This window comes from Heterodontus francisci, chromosome 2 (genome assembly GCF_036365525.1).
Source record: "Heterodontus francisci isolate sHetFra1 chromosome 2, sHetFra1.hap1, whole genome shotgun sequence".
NCBI lineage: Eukaryota > Metazoa > Chordata > Chondrichthyes > Heterodontiformes > Heterodontidae > Heterodontus > Heterodontus francisci.
In genome coordinates, this window is record NC_090372.1 from 76,195,198 (window position 1) to 76,220,147 (window position 24,950).

At 42.4% G+C, this 24,950-nt stretch overlaps 1 protein-coding gene across 2 annotated transcripts in view; it reads right to left on the minus strand.

Annotated features, from left to right (window-relative positions):
* The window catches only part of jazf1b (JAZF zinc finger 1b), a 454,958-nt gene that overhangs the window by 55,440 nt on the left and 374,568 nt on the right, over window positions 1-24,950 (minus strand). The window contains exons 3-4 of one of the 2 annotated variants that reach the window (XM_068059401.1): window positions 9,463-9,592; window positions 8,969-9,165 (exon numbers count right to left, since the gene is read on the minus strand). In XM_068059401.1, the coding sequence (XP_067915502.1) occupies window positions 8,969-9,165; window positions 9,463-9,592 (327 nt within the window). The remainder of the gene's footprint in view (window positions 1-8,968; window positions 9,166-9,462; window positions 9,593-24,950) is intronic. The other variant, XM_068059392.1, reaches the window with a different exon arrangement.

Genomic DNA, 24,950 nt, shown 5'->3' on the forward strand with positions numbered 1-24,950 from the left:
ACCAGTTACTTATCCATTATCCACAGCTGTGAGGAGGGATGACATGTTGGAAGGTTCATCAAATGAGGCCATACAGATTGAGCTAACGAACAAAAAAGGGGTAATCACACTGCTGGGAGTGTACTATAGACCCCCTAACAGTCAGAGGGAGACAGAAGAGCAGATATGTAGGCAAATCTCTGAGAAGTGCAAGAACAATAGGGTAGTAATAGCAGGAGGTTTTAACTGGGATAGTTTTAGTGTGAAAGGAATTGAGGGAGCAAAATTCTTGAGGTGCATTCAGAAGAACATTTTTGCCCAGTATGTAGCAAGTCTAACAAGAGAGGCTGCAGTTTTAGACTTAGTTTTAGGAAATGAAGATGGGCAAGTGGAAGGAGTGGCATTTTGGTGGTAGTGATCATAATTCAGTCAGTTTTAACATAATTATGGAAAAGGACAGAGATAGAACAGGAGTTAGAGTTCCCAGTTGAGGCAAGGCCAATTTTACTAAACTGAGGAGTGATTTAGTGAAAGTGGACTGGAAACATCTACTTGAAGGTAAATCAGTGTCAGTACAGTGGTAGGCTTTCAAAGGGGAGATTCAAGAGGTTCAGGGTGAACATGTTCCCACAAAGAAAAAGGGTGAGGCAGCCAAATCTAGAGCTCCATGGATGTCAAGGAGCCTACAGGGTAAGATAAGGCAGAAAAGGAAAGCTGATGTCCGACACCGAGAACTCAATACTCCAGAAAGCTGAGAGGAGTATAGAAAGTGGAGGGGTGATATCAAAAAGGAAATTAGGAAAGCAAAGAGTGGGCATGAAAGAATATTGGCAAGCAAAATCAAGGTGAACTCAAAGATGTTTTATCAATACATTAATAGTAAAACGATAACTAAGGAGAGAATAGGGCCCATAAAAGACCAAAAAGATAACCTATGTGCAGCAGCGGAAGATATTGGTATGGTCCTTAATGAATACTTTGCGTCTGTCTTCATAAAAGAGGGGGATGATGCAAATATTGTAGTTAAGGAGGAAGAATGTGAAGTATCGGATGTGATAAACATAGGGAGAGAGGAAGTATTAATGGGATTAGCATCCTTGAAAGTTGATAAATCACCAGAGCCAGATGAAATGTATCCTAGGCTGTTAAAAGAAGCAAGAGAGGAAATAGCAGAGGGTCTGAACATAATTTTCCAGTCCTCACTGGATACAGGTGTGGTGTCTGAGGATTGGAGAATTGCTAACGTTGTACCTCTGTTTAAAAAGGGGTGCAAAGGATAGACCGAATAATTAAAGGCAAGTCAGTCTAACCTCAGTAGTGGGCACATTATTGGAATCTATTCTGAGACAGGAAAACTGTCACTTAGAAAGGCACAGGTTAATCAAGGATAGTCAGCATGGATTTGTTAAGGGAAGATCTTGTTTGACCAACTTGATTGAATTTTATGAAGAAGTAACAAGGAAGATAGATGAGGGTAGTACAGTTGATATGGTCCACATGGATTGCAGCAAGGCTTTTGACAAGATCCCACATGGTAGACTGGTTACATAAGAACATGAGAAATAGGAGCAGGAGTAGGCCATTTGGCCCCTCAAGCCTGCCCCACCATTCAATAAGATCATGGCTGATCTGCCCCAGACCTCAACTCCTCTTTCGTGCCAGCTCCTCATAGCCCTCAACTCCCCGATATTTCAAAAATCTATCTACCTCCTCTTTAAATACTATCAGTGATCTAGCCTCCACAACTCTCTGGGGTACAGAATTCCAGACATTCACTACCCTCTGAGAGAAGAAATTCCTTCACATCTCAGTTTTAAATGAGTGTCCCCTTATTCTGTAACTATGTGCCCTAGTTCGAGATTCCCCCACCAGTGGAAACATCTTCTCAACATCTACCCTGTCAAGCCCCCTCAGAAACTTGTACCTTTCAAAAAGATCACCCCTCATTCTTATAAACTCTAATGAATAAAGGCCTAACCTGTTTAGCCATTCTTGATAAGTCAACCCCTTCATCCCAGGAATCAGCCTAGTCAATCTCTTTTGAACTGCCTCCAATGCCAGCATATCCTTTCTTAAATACGGGGACCAAAACTGTACACTGTACTCCAGGTGTAGCCTCACCAACACCCTGTACAGTTGTAACAAGACTTCCCTATTTTTAAACTCCAACCCCCTAGCAATAAGTCCAAAATTCCATTTGCCTTCTTAATTACTTGCTGCACCTGCATGCTAACTTTTTGTGTTTCATGCACAAGAACACAAGATCCCTCTGTGCTGCACTTTTTTGGAGTATCTCTCCATTTAAATAATAGTCTGCCTTTTGATTCTTTCGACCAAAGTGCATGACCTCACACTTTCCTACACTAAACTCCATCTGCCAAGTTTTTGCCCACTCACTCAGCCTATTTATATCCCCTTGCAGATTCCTTACGTCCTCATCACAACATGCCCTCCCACCTATTTTTGTATCATCAGCAAATTTGGATATATTACACTCTGCCCCCTCCTCCTAAAAAAATAAAATCCCATGGGATCCAGGGAAATGCAGCAAGGTGGATACAAAATTGGCTCAGTGGCAGGAAACAAAGGGTAATTGTTGACGGGTGTTTTAGCGACTGGAGGGCTGTTTCGAGTGGCATTCCGCAGGGCTCAGTACTGGGTCCCCTGCTTTTTGTGGTGTATATTAATGATTTGAACATAAATGTAGGGGCATGATCAAGAAGTTTGCGGATGACACAAAGATTGGCCGTTTGGTAGATAGCGAGGTTAGGCTGCAGGAAGATATTGATGGTCTGGTCAGATGGGCAGAAAAGTGACAAATGGAATTCAACTTGGAGAAGTGTGAGGTGATGCATTTGGGGAGATCAAACAAGGCAAAGGAAAATATGATTAATGGGAAAGTACTGCGAAGTGTAGAGGAAGTAAGGGATCTTGGAGTGAATGTCCATAGATCCCTGAAGGTAGCAGGACAGGTCAATAAGGTGGTTAAGAAGGCATATGGAATTCTTTCCTTCATTAGCCAAAGTACAGAATACAAGAGCAGGGAGGTTATGCTGGAACTGTATAACTCATTGGTTAGGCCACAACTTGAGTACTGTGCGCAGTTCTGGTCACCTCATTACAGAAAGGATGTAATTGCACTAGAGAGGGTACAGAGGAGATTTACGAGGATGTTGCCAGGACTGGAAAAATGCAGCTATGAGGAAAGATTGGATAGGCTGGGGTTGTTCTCCTTGGGACAGAAAAGGGGAGATCTGATTGAAATGTGCAGAATTTTGAAGGGCCTGGATAGAGTGGAGGTGAAGGGTCTATTCACCTTAGCAGAGAGGTCAGTGACAAGGGGGCATAGATTTAAAGTGATTGATAGAAAAATTAGAGGGGAGATGAGGAAAAACCTTTTCACCCAGAGGATGGTGATGGTCTGGAACTCACTGCCTGAAAGGGTAGTTGAGGCAGAGACCCTCAACTCATTCAAAAGGAGTCTGGATAGGCACCTCAAGTGCCATAAGCTGCAGGGCTACGGACCAAATGCTGGAAGGTGGGATTAGAATAGGTGGATCGTTTTTCGGCCGGCACAGACACGATTGGCCATGTGGCCTCTTTCTGTGCCTTAGACTTTCTATGATTCTACAATTCACACTGTTAACCCAGAATCCCCACAGCTTTAAGTTTAATTAATAGGTTTTCAGGTGGCATTTTACTGAATATCTTTTTGAAGTCAAGCTTACTCATGTGGCTTCCTAGAGTCAAATAGTCGAGGAGGTTGGTCAGGCAGGATCTTCTCCTTTTGAATCCATGCTGAATACTGGTTAATTGATGTATACATGGTCCTCAAATTTACTTCTGATAATCAATTCCACTATTTTACATCAAATGGAAGTAAGACAAATGTGTCTGTCTGTAGTAGTCCATGTTTGTTTTCCCTTTCAGAATTCACTAACTCCCTCAATGATAGTTATTCCCTTGCAAATTTACTTCCTAGTTTCTTTCAGCATTTTGCTTGACCCCTTTCTCCTTGTAAACTACCGCCCCCATCCTCAACCTCTTTTTCTTTTCCAAAGTCCTTGAACGTGTTGCCGCTTCCCAAAGCTGTGTCCATCTTTCCTGGAACTCCATGTTTGAATCCCTTCAATCAGGTTTTCAACCCTGCCACAGTGCTAAAACAGCATTTATCAAGTCACAAATAACATACTATGTAACTGTGACCGTAAACTATCCTTCCTCATCCTCTTGACCTGTATGTAATCATTGACACAGTTGATCCTACCATCCTCCACCAACACCTCTCCTCCATCGTCCAGCTGGATGGGACTGTCTTTGTTCGGTTCCATTCTTATCTTCCAGTCATACCCAAAGAGTCATCTGCAATGGCTTCTCTTTCTGTTCCCACACTGTTACTTCTGGAATCCTCCAAGGATCGATCCTTGGCTCCTGTCTATTTCACATCTGCATGCTGCCCTTTGGCAGCATCATCTGAAAACACGTCAGTTTCCACATGTATGTTGACGACATCCACCTCTACCCGCACCACCATCACTCTTGAACCCGCCACTGTCTCTAAGTTGTCAGACTGCTTGTCTGACATCCAGTACTGGATAAGCAGAAATTTCCTCCAATTTAATATTGGGAACACTAAAGCCATTTACTTCAGTCCTCATCACAAACTCAGTTCCCTAGCCACCAACTCCATCCCTCTCCCTGGCAACTGTCTGATGCTGAATCAGACAGTTCACAACCTTGGTGTCATATCTGACCCTGAGATAATCTTCCAACCACATATCCAGGGCATCATTATGACCGCCGATTCCCACTCCTGTAGCATTGCCCAACTCCACCCTTGCCTTAGCTCATCTGTTGCTGAAACCTGCATCCATGTCTTTGTTACCCCTAATCTTGACTATTCCAATGCACTCCTTGCCAGGTTCCCACTTTCGACCCTCCGTAAACTTGAGGTCATCCAACACACTGCTGCCTGTATCCTAACTTGCACCAATTCCCATTAACCATTACCCCTGTGCTCATTAACCTACACTGGCTTCCAGTTAAGCAACACCTCAAATTCTCGTCCTTGTTTTCAAATCCCTCCATGGCCTTGCCCCTCCCTATTGCATCTCCTCCAGCCCTACGATCCCTCAAGATATCCGTGCTCTTCCATTTCTAGCCTCTTGAGCATCCCTGATTTTAACAACTCCACCATTAGTGGTTATGCCTTCAGCTGTTAAGGCCCTAAGCTCTGGAATTACCATCCTAACCTCTCTGCCCTTCTACCTCACTTTCCTCCTTTATGATGCTCTTTAACCTGCCTCTTTGACCAAACTTTTGGTCATCTACTCTAATATCTCTTTATGTGGCTTGGTGCCGTATTTTGTTTTCTAATGCTTCTGTGAAGTGCCTTGGGACATTCTATTATGTTAAAGGCACTATATCAATACAAACTGTTTTGTGGTCACTGTCCTTCAAAGGTGCTGTGACTTCAATTTCTTGGGTCATTAATGAATACCAGAGCAATGCTTCTTGCTGCATCCATCAAACACTGGGTCAAGCAGTAATGATGCACAAAACCAATCAACTTTGTTCTAAACTGCTAGGGTTTTCTGAGTTTATATTGGGTTGAATAAAGTCTGCCATTAAAGTAATTTTCCTGTTTTCACCTGCCCTTCTTATTGCTTTACAGAGCAAAAGTACTCTATCTAATCAAGTGTTAAGCATGAAAGAGAACTTTATTTCCAATTTGAAAAATATAAAAAGAATTCTGAATATAAAAACCTATTACGACACAACAGGATTTCAGTATCCCCCTTGTTTTAGGCTGAATCTTTTAGCAGTAGAGGTATTTAACCATGGCAGCTTATCTTGAAACTTCCTATCATAGATTTGCCTCCTCTTATGTTCCCCAGTGTCAAGTTTACCAGTTACTCTAAGGACACCTGAAAGCAGCAGGGTCCAATATTGTGACAGATGGGATAGATTTTGAACAGATCGAGCAACACAAAACTGGGTATCCATGAGGCACTGTGGGCCATCAGCAGCAGCAGAATTGTACTCAACCACAATCTGTAACCTATTGGCATATCCCCCACTCTACCATTACCATCAAGCTGAGGGATCAACCCTGGTTCAATGAAGAGTGCAGGAGGGCATGCCAGGAGCAGCACCAGGCATACATCAAAATGAGGTGTCAACCTGGTGAAGCTACAACCCAGGACTACTTACATGCCAAACAGTGTAAGCAGCATGCGATAGACAGAGCTAAGCGATCCCACAACCAACAGATCAGATCTAAGCTCTGCTGTCCTGCCACATCTAGTCATGAATGGTGGTGGATAATTAAACAACTAACTGGAGGAGGTGGCTGCACAAATACCTCATTGACAATGATGGGGAAGCCCAGCAAGTTAGTGCGAAAGAAAAGGCTGAAGCATTTGCAACAATCTTCAGCCAGAAGTGCTGAGTAGATGATCCATCTCGGCCTCCTTCTGAAGACCCCAGCATCACAGATATCAGTCTTCAGCCAATTTGATTCACTTCACGTGATATCAAGACATGGCTGAAGGCACTGGATACTGCAAAAGCTATGGGCCCTGACAACATTCCGGCAATAGTGCTGAAGACTTGTGCTCCAGAACTAGCCGCGCCTCTAGCCAAGTTGTTCCAGTGCAGCTACAACACTGACATCTACCCAGCAATGTGGAAAATTGTCCAGGTACGTCCTATACACAAAAAGTAGGACAAATCCAACCCAGTCAATTATGCCCAGTCAGTCTACTCTCGATAGAAGCACTGTCGTTGACGACACCTATCAAGCGACACTTGCTCAGCAATAACCTGCTCAGTGACGCTCAGTTTGGTTTCTGCCAGGGCCACTCAGCTCCTGACCTCATTACAGCCTTGGTTCAAACATGGACAAAAAGAGCTGAACTCAAGAGATGAGGTGAGATGACATCAACACAGCATTTGACCGAGGATAGCATCAAGGAGTCCTAGCAAAACTGGAGTCAATAGGAATCGGGGGAAAAATATCCGCTGGTTGGAGTCATACCTAGCGCAAAGGAAGCGGTTGTTAGAGGTCAATCATCTGAGCTCCAGGACATCACTGCAGGAGTTCCTCAGGGTAGTATCCCAGGCCCAACCATCTTCAGCTGCTTCATCAATGACCTTCCTTCAATCACAAGGTCAGAAGTGGGGATGTTCGCTGATGATTGCACAATGTTCAGCACCATTCACAACTCCTCAGAGACTGAAGCAGTCTGTGTAGAAATGCAGCAAGACCTGGACAATATCCAGGCTTGGGCTGATAAGTGGCAAGTAACATTCGCGCCACATAAGTGCCAGGCAATGACCACCTCTAACAAGAGAGAATCAAACCATCTTCCCTTGACATTCAATGGCATTATGATCGCTGAATTCCCCACTATCAACATCCTGGGGGTTACCATTGACCAGAAACAGAACTGGAGTAGCCATATAAATACCATGGCTACAAGAGCAGGTCAGAGGCTAGGAATCCTGTGGCGAGTAACTCACCTCCTGACTCCCTAAAGCCTGTCCACCATCTACAAGACACAAGCCAGGAGTATGATGGAATACTCTCCACTTTCCTGGATGGGTGCAGCTCCAACAACACTCAAGAAGCTCGACATCATCCAGGACAAAGCAGCCCGCTTGATTGGCAACCATTCACAAACATTCACTCTCTCCACCACCGACGCACAGTGGCAGCAGTGTGTACCATCAGCAAGATGCACTGCAGCAATGCACCAAGGCTCCTTAGACAACACCTTCCAAACCCCCGACCTCTACCACCTAGAAGGAAAAGGGCAGCAAATGCATGGGAACACCACCACCTGCAAGTTCCCCTCCAAGCCACACACCATCCTGACTTGGAACTATATTGCCGTTCCTTCACTGTCACTGGGTCAAAATCCTGGAACTCCCTTCCTAACAGCACTGTGGGTATACTTACCCCACATGGACTGCAGCGGTTCAAGAAGGTGGCTCACCATCACCTTCTCAAGGGCAATTAGGGATGGGCAATAAATGCTGGCCTAGACAGTGACGCCCACATCCCTGAACTAATAAAAAAAAGTCATGCTGACAACTCATACTGGACCCTTCACCACTGTGCTCCTTTTCCGCTTGAAAAGTATGCTGAGCAATCCAGTTTCTAGGTCCCTAACTTTCTGACTGGACTTGAGTTTTTGTACTTTGCTTTCTTAGGTCATAACTCATTCTTTAAGATTATTGATTACAAGACTGATTTTGCATCTCTTCATCACTCTTGTATCTGGCTCTTTCATTTGTGAGCATCCCACAGCAAACACACCTCACATAGTGCTCAGCTTAGAAATGCTTCTCTCTGCTTTTTTCCTTTCTCTGAGTATTTATCCTGTTGTCCCTTTTGATTTAAATGTTTTTTAATCCCAGGTGTTCCCTTTCAAGTTTACTTCTATTTGGTGACCCCTTTTAAGTTTTACATCCCTCAGGTCATTTACCCTTTACTTTGTCATCTATTTACCATAGGTGATCTCTTTCATTTTAGCACCTTTCCACTGCACCGCTAACGTTAATTTCTCAAGTGCTTACTCTTTAAATCTACTTAATTAACCCTAAATTTAACAAAAAAATTCTATTTTCTCCCCCTCCCCACCTGATGCCTCGTACGTTGAGCCACTGAATTAATGATGTATGATTCCAAAGGTACTGGGAACTCCACAATACCTTGCACAAGTAACTAATTGAATATTACTAGGCTCTCCAATTGTAAGGGGCCATCATTCACATATGTGCACCTTCCAGCAGGGGTCATAAATTAGTAATCAGAAGCAGGAACCCAGCCCGATTTCTCCCCCTCCTCAGTTCAGAAGTACCATGGTCAATTATAGCACTAACAGTTGCCATGTCAACTGAGATCGATTAACTCCAGACTAAAAAAAACTACATTTGCAGATTCAGTCTTAGGCTCATTAAAGAGTTTATTTTCCTTTTGTACCTGTGGGAGTAATGCTTCGGAATGATGACGATGGAGTAACAGGTGGGGTGACCGGAGGAGTAAGGCTGCCACTGTTGTGACGCTGTGGTGTAGAAATACTTCCTCGAGGAATAGTACTCGATAATGATAAAGATAGTTTAGGCTGAATCTTTTTCTTCAGGGATTCTTGTTCCCGGCGAGCAGCATCAGTCATAAATCTGCAATGACAAAAAAAAAACAGAATTTGTGGCTTTCTGCCATGGAATAACAATTTAGATCAACTTTATTGCACAAAATATTTTTCGGGTACATGTAAAACATAATATGGGAGAGGGGACAAATACAATTTTTTAATGAATTTGGTACAATTTCAGATATTTTTAAATCAGAGGTTAGCTGTGAGGGAGAGTGCGCATCTCTATACTAATATACATTGGGGTTAAGTTACTGAACATGTATTATCTGTTAAATGCTATATTTACTCGTGTCAGCTTGTTTCATGGTTGCACTCTCACCTCTGAGCCACAAGGAACTGGTTCAAGTCCCACTCCAGGACTTCAGTATACGATTTAGATTGCACTTCAGTGCACAACTGATGGAGGGATGGGCAATAAATGCTGGCCGAGTCAGTGACACCCACATACCCTGCCGAACGAATAATTAAAAAAATACATTATCAGAAGTGTCATTTTTGGATGAGATAATTTGCAGAGGTCTCATCAGCCTATTTATGTGGACATAAAAAAAATCCCATGGCACTATTTGAAGAAAAGCAAGGATTTTTCCCAGTGCCCTGGCCAACATTTATCCCTAACACTACCAAAACAAATTAACTCATTTACTATCTGTGGCACCTTACCATACAGAAATTGGCTGCTGCATTTGTCTACAAAACAATACTTCAAAAGTAATTAATTTGCTGTGAAGTGCTATGGGACATTTTGCGGATATGAAAGATGCTGTACAATGGCAAGTTCTTTTTAAAATCAGATTAAATACCAGGTCAGTTAAACCTTCATCATTCCTCTTTCCCCAAAACAACCACATGTTCCCTTTCCTCAAGCATGCTATACATCTAGTTATTGGGTCTTTAAAGTATCTGCAAATAATCTATCCCCGGTTGATGCCAAGGATAAACACAAGCTTATGGACCTTTTATAACTACTCTTTGCACTTACTTGCTAAGTCACTTTTCATGCACAAACTCAGGGCCATAGATCAAGCCTCCAAAACAATTCTCTTGCAAGAAGAATTCAGCTCATTGAAAAAACAGCAGCAATTTCTAAGGTCAACCCTGTGCCAGACAACTGAAGTGGAATAAAGTTAAATTCATATTTCTTGAAAGGATTGGCTGTTCTTGGCTAGGGTACAAATAGCTATTGCACTGCAAATATGCAGTCTTAGCCAGCAAGACAGGATTCTTTCTCTACTCCATGCTGGAAATGACCAAGTTTATGTCCAATGTTGGAACTCGGGACAATGGGACTCATGTTACTTGCTTTACGGGCCTACCAGCACTATTAAAAAAAACTTACATTTTACATTGGCAAACATACCGAAACTTAACTACCTTATACCATCTGGCAGCTTATTAGTCAATAACATCCTTTTATTTGTCCTTCTAACCTCTCCAACTATGATCATAAGAACATAAGAAATAGGAGCAGGAGTAGGCCATTTGGCCCCTGCTCTGCCATTCAATAAGATGATGGCTGATCTGATTGTAGCCTTAACTCCATTTTCTTGCCTGGCCTCCCCATACCCTTGACTCACTTGAGATCAAAAATCTGTCTCACTTAGCCTTGAATGTATTCAATGACCCAGTCACCACTGCTCTCTGGGGTAGAGAATTCCAAAGATTAATGACCCTCGCAGAGAAGAAATTCCTCCTCATCTCCGTCTTAAATGGGTGACCCCTTATTTTGAAACTGTGCCCCCTAGTCCTAGATTCCCCCACGAGGCAAAACATCCTCTCAGCTTCTACCCAGTCAAGCCCCCTCAGAGTCTCTTATGTTTCAATAAGATCACCTCTCATTCTTCTAAACTCCAATGAGTATAGGCCCAACCTGCTCAACCTTTCCTCATAAGACAACCCCTTCATCCCAGGAATCAGCCTAGTGAACCTTCTCTGAACTGCTTCCAATGCAAGTACATCCCTCCTTAACTAAGGAGACCAAAAATGCACATAGTACTCTAGGTGCAGTCTCACCAATACCCGTACAGTTGTAGAAGACTTCCCTACTTTTATTATCTATCCCTTTGCAATAAATTCCAACATTCCATTTGCCTTCCTAATTACTTGCTGTACCTGCATGCTAACTTATTGTGATTCATGTACAAGGATACCCAGATCCCTCTGTACCGCAACATTCTGCAGTCTCTCTCCAAGTAAATAATATTCTGTTTTTCTATTCTTCCTGCCAAAATGGACAACCTCACATTTTCCCACATTATACTCCATCTGCCAAATTTTTGCCTACTCACGTAACCTAGCTATATCTCTTTTAAGACACTGTGTCCTCCCCACAACTTGCTCTCCTACCTATCTTTGTATCATCTGCAAAATTGGCTACAATACACTTGGTCCCTTCATCCAAGTCATTAATATAGATCGTAAATAGTTGAGGCCCCAGCACTGATCCCTGTGGCACTCCACTAGTTACAGTTTGCCAATCTGAAAATTACCCATTTATCCCGACTCTTTGTTACCTGTCAGTTAGCCAATCCTCTATCCATGCTAATATATTACCTCCAATATCATGAGCTCTTATCTTGTGTAGTAATCTTTTATGTGGCATCTTATCGAATGCCTTTTGGAAATCCAAATACACTACATCTACTGGTTCCCATTTATCCACTCAAAGAACTCTAATAAATTTGTCAATCGCAATTTCCCTTTCATAAAACCATGTTGACTCTGCCTGATTGCATGATGATTAGGGCCCTTTCAAATTCACGGCTGCGAAAAATGCGTCACAGGCCGTGAAATCTCAAGATCCTCTGTGAAACTGGCCGTTTTGCAAACTTTGTGTGTTTTATTCATTGACACTTGGCTCACCTCGCTGATCGCGCATTTAACTGATTGACACAAGGCTCCACTTGCTGATTGGTAGTTAAGGGAGGGCTTCCGGTGCAGTTTTGAGAGAAGCAATCTCAAGTATTAGCAGACAAGTGAGAATGACAAAATGAGCAAATGAAAAATGGCCATAACCATTACTGCAGCACATTCAGTGAAATAATTTGGAAGCCAAATTCTGCATGCCGATGGTGGAATACAGTTTTGTACAAGCTGCAATGTTTGGTTGGATCACACACGGCAGGCAATGGTTCAGTGCCACTTAGAGTCCCAAAACCATAGCAGCAGAAAGAGGACATCCGACACTGCACTACTGGAAAACAAACATGCGAAAAAACAAGCAACAATTTCATCCCTTTTTAAGAAGTCAACAGAGAGCTCAGAAAATCGTCAGTTAGTTACAGTGGAACTTGTGGATGCTTTTACAAGCGCCAACATAACATTGGAAAAACTTGATCACTAAAACTGCAGGTATTCATTCAACGTAATGTGCAAAATGGTCGTTATTTGTTAAGTGCAAATAAACTATGACAGGACTACCTACTGAGGTTTTTGCTACACATTGTGAAGAGATGAAGTCTTAGATTAACACGAGAGTCTTTTGCAAATTATTTGTGATAAGTCCACCGATGAAAAAGACAACTATGTGCTGCATGTTTTGTTTGATTTTATGTTTGGTAAGGCCGAAGATGTAGAGTCAGGAAAACTAACAACAGTGCTCGCAGACTGCGTCCACATAGAAGCTGTTAATTACACCACAGTTTCCCAAGTGATAATCAAAACCGTTTCAAAATAGGCTGCGTTTGCTGACACCACCACTAGGTGGCGCTGCAATGGCACGTGCACAAATGCAGCCTGTGCCACTAAAACGTCACAGTCTGCGACGTCAGGCAGCTGAAAGGATTAAAGATGGCGCTGCTCAAATAATCACACAATGGCAACCTAAACACTTGGCAGCACACAATGGCCGGAGGGGAGGGAGTGAGTGGGCTGGGGAGGGGAGGGAGTGAGCGGGCCAGGGAGGGAGCGGGCGGGTGAGTCAGCGGTTGTGGGGGGGGTCTGGCGGTGAGCTAACGGGCTGGGGGCTGTGAGCTAACGGGCTGGGGGCTGTGAGCGAGCGGGGGGGGGGGAGCTCCCCAGACCCCCTATTCCCCCACCCCTGCTCCCTCCCCGCTCCCTGATCCCCTCTCCCCCCACTCCTGCTCGCTCTGGCCCGCATCCCCCCACCATCTGCCTGCATTACGTGATGACGTCATCTGCGCATGCACCAACCAGTCCTGGCACTGCAGAACGCAGCGCATGCGCGCAGATTGGTGCACTCGGATGACGTAAGCTGCCGGCTGCATTGTCAGTAATTACTTTGTTCAAAATATGGTGCAGATTTCAACAAAGTGTCTGCTTTCAATAGTGACAATGCAACTTACATGACTAAATCTTTCAAAACTGTGCTCTAAGGTGTAATGCCTAATGCTGTCCATATTACATGCAATGCACATATAATTTCATCAGTGAGCTGTGGAAATGTGAGTTTGGTAAAGTTGACAAACTGGTCAATTACAACTTCAAAGACTGCCCTAGCTGCAAGCTTCGATACAGGCAATACATTGCAAATGTGGCTGAAATTGGGGAACAAAACATTGCTCTTCCTCTAGAGCCAGCAAATACACGATGGAAGTCTTAGTTTCGGGCAGCACGGTTTCATGCAGCTCAACTGAAATACTACTCAGACTTTGTCTCAGAAGAGCTCACACTGACACTGAAAACACAGGTTTTAACAGACATTGTAACCCTTCTAAATGATGCTCAGCTTTATAAGGAGGTTCAGTTTGTTTCCAAGAATTCTACATGACTGATAGATTTAATCAACTGGTTTGAATCTCGACTTGTCAGAATCGACAACACTTACAATAAAGTAATGAATGTATTGTTCTGGGCAGAAGCACAGTCAAATGAACAACACTCTGATGATGCTAAATTAAATGCCTGTGCTCAACAGGTGTTTTTTGCATGGCAAAGAAGCTCAAACATTATTACTGTTCTGGGGAAGAAAAAGCGGCTCAGAGGTTTCCACAACCTTCTGCTGTGTTCCTGAAAGCTGTGTGCATCTTTGACCCTGCACCAATGCACCTGTTGATGGTGGATTTAAACTCGTTTGATGCAATTCCTGGCTTTGATAAGAACTGTAGGCTGGAGATTCCTGTTTAAAAAAGCAGATTGTACTTTGCCTGTGCTTCAGTTTTGGAACTATGTAGAATGCAGAATCCCCCACCTTGCAAGGCTAGCAGGGTGCTGTCTGACAATTCCAACAAACTCTGTGGACATGGAGAGAGTTGAGTCTAAACATGGACAGGTGTTCATAGTGCAGAGACAAGGAATGAAGAAAGAGACCGTTGCAGGTTGCTCTATGCTCACTGACTACAGTGAGTGAAACATAGAAAATAAGAGGAGTAGGCCATTCGGCCCTTCGAGCCTTCTCCGCCATTCATTATGATCATGGCTGATCATCCAACTCAGTAACCTATTCCCGCTTTCCCCCCCCCCCCCATATCCTTTGATCCCTTTTGCCCCAAGAGCTATATCTAACTCCTTTTTGAAAACATACAATGTTTTGGCCTCAACTGCTTTCTGTGGTAGCGAATTTCACAGGCTAACCACTCTCTGGGTGAAGAAATTTCTCCTCATCTCAGTCCTGAAAGATTTACCCCATATCCTTAGACTATGACCCCTGGTTCTGGACTCCCCCACCATCGGGAACATGCATCTACCTTGTCAAGTCCTGTTAGAATTTTATAGGCTTCTATGAGATCCCCCCTCACTCTTCTGAACTCCAGTGAATATAATCCTAACCGACTCAATCTCTCCTCATACGTCAGTCCCGCCATCCCTGGAATCAGTCTGGTAAACCTTCGCTGCACTCCCTCTATAGCAAGAACATCCTTCCTCAGATAAGGAGGCCAAAACTGCACACAATATGAAGAATGTAACCTGTTCATAGTCAGATTTTTACAATAGTTTTTGAGTATACAATAAATGCCATTTGAAACCAGAAACCTCTCGTCTTTTTTGTGTTTTAATAGATCATTTTCATGGTTTGTTGCAACACCGAGAAATTTATGATTTAAATAAGTGAAATCATGAAATTCACGATTCTTAAAATGCTCTGATCATGAAATTTGTAAAATTTTACCATGAATTTGGTAAAGCCCTAATTATGATTTTCTAAATGTGCTGCTACTACTTCCTTAATAATGGATTCCAACAGTTTTGCAAAGACAGATGTTAGGCTAACTGGCCTATAGTTTCCTGCTTTCTGTCTCCCTCCTTTCTTGAATATAGGTGTTACATTTGTGGTTTTCTAATCCGCTAGGACTTCTCCAGAAACTGGAGAATTTTGGAAGATTACAACCAATGCATCCACTATCTCTGCAGCCACTTCGTTTAAGACCCTAGGTTGCAGGCCATCAGGTCCAGGGGACTTGTCAGCTTATAGTCCCATTAGTCTTCCCAGTACTTTTTTCTAGTGATTGTTTTAAGTTCCTCCCTCCCTTTTGCCTCTTGATTTTCAGCTATTCTTGGGATGCTTTCTGTGTCTTCTACTGTGAAGACAGATACAAAATACTTGTTCCACATCTCTGCCATTTCCTTCTTTCCCATTATTAATTCCCTAGTCTCATCCTCTAAGGGAACAATGCTTACTCTCTTCCTTTTTATCTATTTGTAGAAGCATTTACTGTCTTTATAGGTCTTGCTCGTTTACTCTCGTATGCTAATTTCTCTTTTTTTCAGTCATCCTCTGCTGGTTTCTAAAATTTCCCTATCTTCTGTACTTCCACTAATCTTTGCAGCATTGTACGCCTTTTCTTTCAATTTGATACCATCCTTAAGTTCCTTAGTTAGCCACAAATGTTGCATCCTTCTTTGTTGAGAGTTCTGAAATATCTTCTTAAATGTCTGCCATGCTTCTCTACTGACTTATCTTTTAACTTATTTTCCCAGTCCACTTTTGTCAACTCTGTCTTCATATCCTCGTAATTGCCTTTATTTAAGTTTAAGACACTAGTTTCAGATCTAAATTTTTCACCCTCAAACTGAATGTGAAATTTTAGTATGTTATGATCGCTCTTGCCAAGAGGATCCTTTACTATGAGGTTGTTTATTAATCCTGTCTCATTACACATTACCAGAAGTCCACATATAAGACCAACTGTTTACTGTGACTGGATAAGTTAAATTCCATTTGTAGTACTTGGGATTTTTACTGGCATTTTGGGATTCACATTCCACCATTTGGTTTATTTCTTCCATGATCAGGGAAGGTCAGTGGTTTAGTCTTACCGATTAGTGAAGCATTGTGTCAGCAGCGGGTTGTATTGGGTACCTACTGATAGCAAGAGATTTGGACCACTAGATTGTTCATATCCATATTTAAACACATAAAGCAGTGAAAACTGTAAATTAACTACATGAAATTTTAATTTTAAAGATGAATTCGCATAGAATAGTGTTCCAGCCCACTTAAACCTCCAGAATACAGATCATATTGCTTTCACACTTACATAATTTCAAATTCTAAAGGCTACCGAACACTTATCCAGCAAAATTCTGTGGGAGATCTCCTGGTCTCCCATTGTAACTAGCATTTCTTCAAGCTTTCCATTGGAGTTATGCCAGGAGATTGAAGGAAATTCCAACAAATTTCCAGTCCACTTTGCTATCTCAAATACAAAAATTCAGCATAGTCACGTGTACACTAGCTAATGAAAATAGTAAGCCATTTGTTGGTGAATGTCCTAATCAGGTGAATTGATCTCCCTCAGTCTTGCTGTTTCTAACCTAGTTCTCCAGATGAAGCAGCAGAGATGTTCCCCTTTGAGGGGAAAGCAGTGGAATTCCTTCTTACCCTCTATATTTCATTCCTACCCACCATCCAATCACTGAAATGTACTAGCAATTGCAATAAAGCAGCATCCTATACCTTTGGCTGAGTGAAAGTACACAGTGGCAAGCAGTCAAAAATATAGAGAGACAAGGCTGTAGAGGAATCTGGAGGTGAGGACGAGAGTCTTTAAGTTCATACTCTTGGACAAAGGAAGCCAGTGAAGCTACGTTAGGACATGAAGAAGCATATATCAGCTGTAGTGCAGGTGAGGACAGGTGTGTCTAACTCTCAGTTACTGCTCAAGGTTGAAAATCCTCGATTTCTCCAGCTTCATAACTCAATCCTTGAATACTAATGATTAGTTCTGTGGCTCTTCCCTGCACTGCCTCTGAGGCCTGAATGTCTCCCTTATGTTTCAGTGACCTGAACTACATACAGTACGCAAGGTGTCGTCTTACCACTGCACTATACAATTTGAGTGTGAATTCCTGACTTGTATTCTCTTGTTTTAGAGGGGAAGAAAAGGAGGGGGGAAAAAACAAAGTAAATTCACAACCATCACATTTCATTTAATTAGACAGAGCAAATATTCTACCTGCCTCAACCCAGCATACAAAAGGCAGCAGTCCCAACATGCCACCATGCAATCTGCAGAGGTATGCAACCTGGTGAAGAGTCAATGGGAAGCGAAAATAGAAAATCTATTCAGTATTATGAGTAAACTTATTTACACAGGCACCATTACATTTTACTGAAATCCAATGACATTATTTCTTGCAATTAAATCTACATATCAACTTCTTTCATAAATTTCAAAGTTTCTTTTCTTAACCAATTTATAAGTTTGAAAATGAAACAACTGAGATCTGAGTCATGAAAGGGATTATAGCACTGGCTATATAACAGTAAACTAGCAAAACTGCTTTTATAAACAGCCAAAGTAAAGTTTTCTGTAGAATCCCAAATACTGGGAATTTGGCTCAGTATGACGAGAAAATAAAATGGTGCAGAAACAAGACAGAAATTATGTTAAATTTTGATGGTGAAAACTACAGATTCCGTTAAATCAAAGTGGTATAATTTGCCAGTCTAGTAGAAATGAAGTCGAAACCCCACTAGGATGGAAATGGTTTAGCATTTGACTGCATAAGAATGCAAAAGCCTCTAAGGCAACGTGCAGCAGGAGTTTCCTTCCTTTGTGTTTGATCCATTTCATAAGCACAGTTATTGCACAATAATAGGGTTTTCATTAAGTAGAAAAAAGTTGTTAATAAAGGATGGCCACTACTGAAGTATCATTACAAACATGAAAATAGAGAAACTTTAATAAACAGCAGCCTTACTTAATAGCCAAGGAGGGTTAGAGATGAAATTGGGCCTCCAGCAAATGAAAAATAGCAACAATAATATCCATTCAGCTGAAATTCAACTTAAAACAAAAACTTAAAAAAAGCTGAATTTCAATGCACAGGATTTTTTTTTCGTAATTACCAGGTGTCCAACAAGCTTTGTAAGTGCAGAGGTATCTGCTGGCACTTTACAAGTATTGTCCAAAATTCTGTTTTAATTTGATAAGCCATCATTTTGAAATGAGATGCTGAAATTTGCCATAATTGTCATTCTCGTGAAAAGGAAAAACCTGAATTATATGTGTCCTTTATTCAAAAGCAAGAACCTGACTGAAAATCGTATTTTCTTACCCTGTAAATTATGGTCTCTTGCTGCTACGTAAGCTTGCTGTAAACTATTAAAATAATTAACCCAGACTGGGAAGCCCACAAAGAATGACCGCCCACCTTCCAGTCTGTCTGCCAGATTTGTGAAGGAAGACATGTAAACTTGTTCCCTACCCTGCAAGTTCATCTTTAAAACAGGGATTGGACTCAAGGGCACATTAAAAAAACACGGTATAAGGGAGCCTCCCAGAGGCCAGTTGGTAGAGCTGCACATAACTCCATAGCTGTGTGGGACCAAAATCAGATGTTAATATCAACATTCCTATAAATCTTTATCCTTTTTCCATTGTGATGTTAAAGGCAAAATATTTAAATATTTATCTACAGTATTCCAAACATTTATATTACGCACAGTGGCGCAGTGGTTAGCACCGCCGCCTCACAGCTCCAGGGACCCGGGTTCGATTCTGGGTACTGCCTGTGTGGAGTTTGCAAGTTCTCCCTGTGTCTGCGTGGGTTTTCTCCGGGTGCTCCGGTTTCCTCCCACAAGCCAAAAGACTTGCAGGTTGATAGGTAAATTGGCCATTATAAATTGTCACTAGTATAGGTAGGTGGTAGGGAAATATAGGGATGGGTGGGGATGTTTGGTAGGAATATGGGATTAGTGTAGGATTAGTATAAATGGGTGGTTGATGTTCGGCACAGACTCGGCGGGCCGAAGGGCCTGTTTCAGTGCTGTATCTCTAATCTAATCTAATCATTACTCACCTTCTTCAGCTTTGCTAGAAGACAATGAAGAGAAAAAAAGTTTTGAGAAATTCTGTGATCCCATGATCCCAGTGGGGAGCCACGCTAGGTGGACATGGTTGTAGCCCGCAATCCAGGCTAAGATTATGGAATTATCCCTTATAATACTTGATCAGTTCTGCTAGGGTGGCCAACAACTATCATTAACAATATCATTTTACTGTTTAAGACTGATGATATATGTTGATGGGCATCTCAGTGGACTACTGACCTGCGCAAATCGACCCTTTTGGCCAATTAGTGATATGCTGCGACGAGACTTCAGTGAAAAGTTGGCTTGATTGGTACTGCAATTTCCTTGACCTCTATAAAGCCACTGCCTTCTGACTACTGGTTAATTTGCACCTCCCAAATGCACAAAGAATAAAGTATTCCTACATTGACATGAACTGTTTGCAAAATAAAGCTTTGCATTGTGTAATCTGACAGTTTATGGAGATACTCATGCAGAGAATATTTTGTTAATTAGGCAGGAAACAAAATTGAATTACTGTGACTCTTAGAAAGTTTGGAGAATATACACTGCACAGATTAACTGCTGCCAGAACTCTGAATTGAAACTATTTGTCTTTCACACTGAACATGTACAGAGCAATTTTTCATTCCAAACATCTCTCTGTCCTCAGAAAAGGCTGATCACCATATAGCATGCCCAATAACCTGATGCTTGATTACCCTACTTGATTTACAAATAAGTTATGGATTTTAGTTCTATGGTTATAAGAATTTAGTGTTTCATACAACTTCAGTATAACAGATAGAAAAGTAAAGCATTTAATTCCACGTGAAAGGAAGAACCCCAGTTTTCCAATTTATCATCTTTGATGAGATAGCAGAAGGTGAACTTGTTCCTAGGCTTCTAAGAATGCCAAGTCAGTCACTAGAAGTAGAAATATTAAAGTATATGGCAGTGGGTATGGGAAGTGAGCAGGAAAATTAGATTAGTCTAAGTAGCTCGTGGACAAAAACATCAATATCGATTTCATGAAGTTAATTATCTGATTTTGTGCTGTAACACAATGTGCAGGAGGCTCGTTTCTGGTGCTAATGGTTCCTCTATTTTCCCCTTGGTTGTCATCAACTTCCCACAGCACAGTTTGTTGAGACTGGGAGTGATCTGTAGAGCAAGGGCTACAGAAGGTAAAAAAGGATACTGTGTTTTAATTTTACCCATATCAATTTCTCCATCACGCTCCCTGACCAAAGGTGAGCAAGTGACTCCCTGGACCCTCTGAATGCTACTATTAAAGTGGCTGATAGACAATAACAGTAACAACTTGTATTTATATATCCCCTTTAATATAGTATAGTCCCAAGGTGCTTCACAGGAACGTTATCAAACAAGGTTTGACAACGTGCTACATGAGGAGATATTAGGGCGGATCAAAAGCTTGGCCAAAGTGGTAGGTTTTAAGGAGCATCTTAAGAGAGGAAAGAGAGATAGAGGGGCGGGGAGCTCAGGGCCTTGGCAGCAGAAGGCACAGCTGTCAATGGTAGAGTGATTAAAATGGGGGATGCTCAAGAGGCCAGAAATGGAGCAATGCAGCTATCTCAGAGCTTTGTAAGGTGGGAGGAGATGAGATAGGCTATGGTATGGAGGTGGAAATAGGTGGTCTTAGAGATGGTATGGATATATGGTTAGAATCTCATCTTGGACTCAAATATGACATCAAGGTTGTGAAAATTCTGGTTCAGCCTTGGACAGTTACCAGGGAGAGGAATGGACTTGGTGGCTGGGATCAAAGACAATGCTTTAGTCTTCCCAATATTTAGTTGGGAAGAAGTTTCTGCTCATCCAATACTGGATGTATTGGGGACGGTCACTCTCCTCTCAGAAAGAGTTAAATTGAGGTACAGCCCAATCTGCTAGTCTGAGGCCCATCTCATCTCTGCTGCATCTTTCAAACCCAATCTTCAGCTTCAGTTCATTTTATGATCAATGTTGAACAATGTTTAGCTCCATTTGTGGTAGTTTTCGGTATTTGAACAGGATGTCGAACAAGTAGTCTGACAATTTAAAGTCAGTGGAGGGTTCGAGAGAGGCGGTGATGAGGTAAAGCTGGGTGTCATCAGCCTACATGTGAAAGAGAAAGTATATGAGAATGACTTGGAGTGATTCAGCCATTTATTTTCCCTCCCTGTGGGAATAGTCTAGCTCTATACCCAAATGACAGTTCAACTTGAGGGCTCATCACATTGAGGATAGCAGTCACTAATTTGCATCCTAACACTCAGTGCTACAATGCATTGCATCACCTTAGATGGCTTTATTCATTAGAAGTTCCAGAAGAATGTGAATGTTGGGTGAGAGAAGAAGGGAAAGGAAACTGTAGTTGTGGAGATAGAGCAACTGGTAGAAAGCTACTAATCACAGAATGGCCAGAAAAGGCCAAGGTAAGTTTAATGAAATTATTTTTCTGTGGAACCTTTGTAGGCCAGGAGGAGCAGGAGTGCTAGTGAGGGCTCCTCAAACAGTCCTTAGACCTCCCCAGCCCTGATCTTGGTTCTCCCTCTGAATGCAATCATTAGTTTCCAAAACTCCTGCCCAGCACTGATTTTATGCAGTGGACCATTCCCTTGGATTGCCGATCTGATTTAGCCTTATACTGTCTCTTACCCTGTTTGTTGACCATAGTTTCTTAACTGCACATGTAGTGCTTTTGCCATTTAGGGGTATGTACATGTTTTCCTCTGTAGCAAACATTTCATTTTATACTTCCCACCATTTGTAGGTTTACCCATTAACAGCTCAGTCCAGTTTACAGTGGTCAATTTATTTCTCATTCGTTTGAAGTTTTCCTTACTTAAATTTTAATTCTTGGTTTGCGGTTCTCCCTTCTCCCTCTCAAACATGACATCAAATTCACTTATATTTTGGACACTATTCGCAAGTTTTTTTCTTACAGTAACTAATTTTGGTTTGTTAGTGATTGTTAAATCTAGTACAGCCTTAACTAAAACATATTGGGCTAGACATTTGTCTCAGGCATGGACACAAAACGGGCATTACTGGATCAGCTGCCTGTTATGTGCAGCACCTGATATCAAATGCCATTGACTGCAATAGAATTGAATATCAGGTGCTACATACCTGATATGCCAGTATTCAGCCAATTCGATTCACTCCGCTTGATATCAAGAACCGACTAAAGGCACTGGATACTGCAAAGGCTATGGGCCCTGACAACATTACAGTAATATTACTGAAGATCTGTGCTCCAGAACTTGCCGTGCCCCGAACCAAGCTGTGCCACTACAGCTACAACACTGGCATCTACCCGGCAACGTGAACAATTCCCCAGGTATGTCCGGTACACAAAAAGCAGGACAAGTCCAACCCGGCCAATTATCGCTCCATCAGTCTACTCTCAATCATCAGTAAAGTGATGGAAGGTGTCGTCGACAGTGCTATCAAGCGGCACTTGCTTAGCAATAACCTGCTCAGTGACGCTCAGTTTGAGTGCCGCCAGCGCTGCTCAGATCTAGACCTCATTGCAGCCTTGAAAAGAGCGTGGAGTGCGGGGACAGGCTTCATTGAAAAGAGCGCGGAGTGCTGGGAGCGGTTTCATTGAAAAGAGAGCAGAATGCTGGGAGAGGCTTAATTGAAAAGTGCTCAGAGTCATGGGGGCGGCTTCATTGAAAAGAATGCCGAATGCTGGGAGAGGCTTCGCTGAAAAGAGCGCAGAATGCTGCGAGAGGGCGTAGAGGCTAGCCGATCCAGTATTCTATCCTCTATCCTATCGAGTATCCTATCCTCTAGCCTATCCAGTATCCTGTCCTCTATCCAATCCTCTATCCAATCCAGTATTCTATCCTCTAGCCCATCCAGTATCCTATCCCCTAGCCCATCCAGCATTATATCCTCTAGCCCATCCAGTATTCTATCCTCTAGCCCATCCAGTATTCTATCCTCGAGCCCATCCATTATTCTATCCTCTATCCTATCCATTATTCGATCCTCTATCCAGTATTCTATCCTCTAGCCCATCCAGTATTCTATCCTCTAGCCCATCCAGTATCCTATCCTCTAGCCCATCCAGTATTCTATCCTCTAGCCCATCCAGTATTCTATCCTCTAGCCCATCCAATATTCTATCCTCTAGCCCATCCAATATTCTATCCTCTTGCCCATCCAATATTCTATCCTCTAGCCCATCCAATATTCTATCCTCCAGCCCATCCAGTATTCCATCCTCTAGCCCATCCAGTATTCTATCCTCTAGCCCATCCGGTATTCTATCCTCTAGCCCATCCAATATTCTATCATCTAGCCCATCCATTATTCTATCCTCTATCCTATCCATTATTGAATCCTCTATCCAGTATTCTATCCTCCAGCCCATCCAATATTCTATCCTCTAGCCCATCCAATATTCTATCCTCTTGCCCATCCAATATTCTATCCTCTAGCCCATCCAATATTCTATCCTCTAGCCCATCCAGTATTCCATCCTCTAGCCCATCCAGTATTCTATCCTCTAGCCCATCCATTATTCTATCCTCTATCCTATCCATTATTCGATCCTCTATCCAGTATTCTATCCTCGAGCCCATCCATTATTCTATCCTCTATCCTATCCATTATTCGATCCTCTATCCAGTATTCTATCCTCCAGCCCATCCAATATTCTATCCTCTAGCCCATCCAGTATTCCATCCTCTAGCCCATCCAGTATTCTATCCTCTAGCCCATCCATTATTCTATCCTCTATCCTATCCATTATTCGATCCTCTATCCAGTATTCTATCCTCGAGCCCATCCATTATTCTATCCTCTATCCTATCCATTATTCGATCCTCTATCCAGTATTGTATCCTCGAGCCCATCCATTATTCTATCCTCTATCCTATCCATTATTCGATCCTCTATCCAGTATTCTATCCTCTAGCCCATCCAGTATTCTATCCTCTAGCCCATCCAGTATTCTATCCTCGAGCCCATCCATTATTCTATCCTCTATCCTATCCATTATTGAATCCTCTATCCAAAATTCTATCCTCCAGCCCATCCAATATTCTATCCTCTAGCCCATCCAATATTCTATCCTCTTGCCCATCCAATATTCTATCCTCTAGCCCATCCAATATTCTATCCTCAAGCCCATCAAGTATTCCATCCTCTAGCCCATCCAGTATTCTATCCTCTAGCCCATCCGGTATTCTATCCTCTAGCCCATCCAATATTCTAACCTCTTGCCCATCCAATATTCTATCCTCTAGCCCATCCAATATTCTATCCTCCAGCCCATCCAGTATTCAATACTCTAGCCCATCCAGTATTCTATCCTCTAGCCCATCCGGTATTCTATCCTCTAGCCCATCCAATATTCTATCCTCTTGCCCATCCAGTATTCTATCCTCTAGCCCATCCAGTATTCTATCCTCTCGCCCATCCAGTATTCTATCCTCTATCCAGTATTCTATCCTCTTGCCCATCCAGTATTCTATCCTCTAGCCCATCCAGTATTCTATCCTCTAGCCCATCCAGTATTCCATCCTCGAGCCCATCCAGTATTCTATCCTCTAGCCCATCCAGTATTCTATCCTCTAGCCCATCCAGTATTC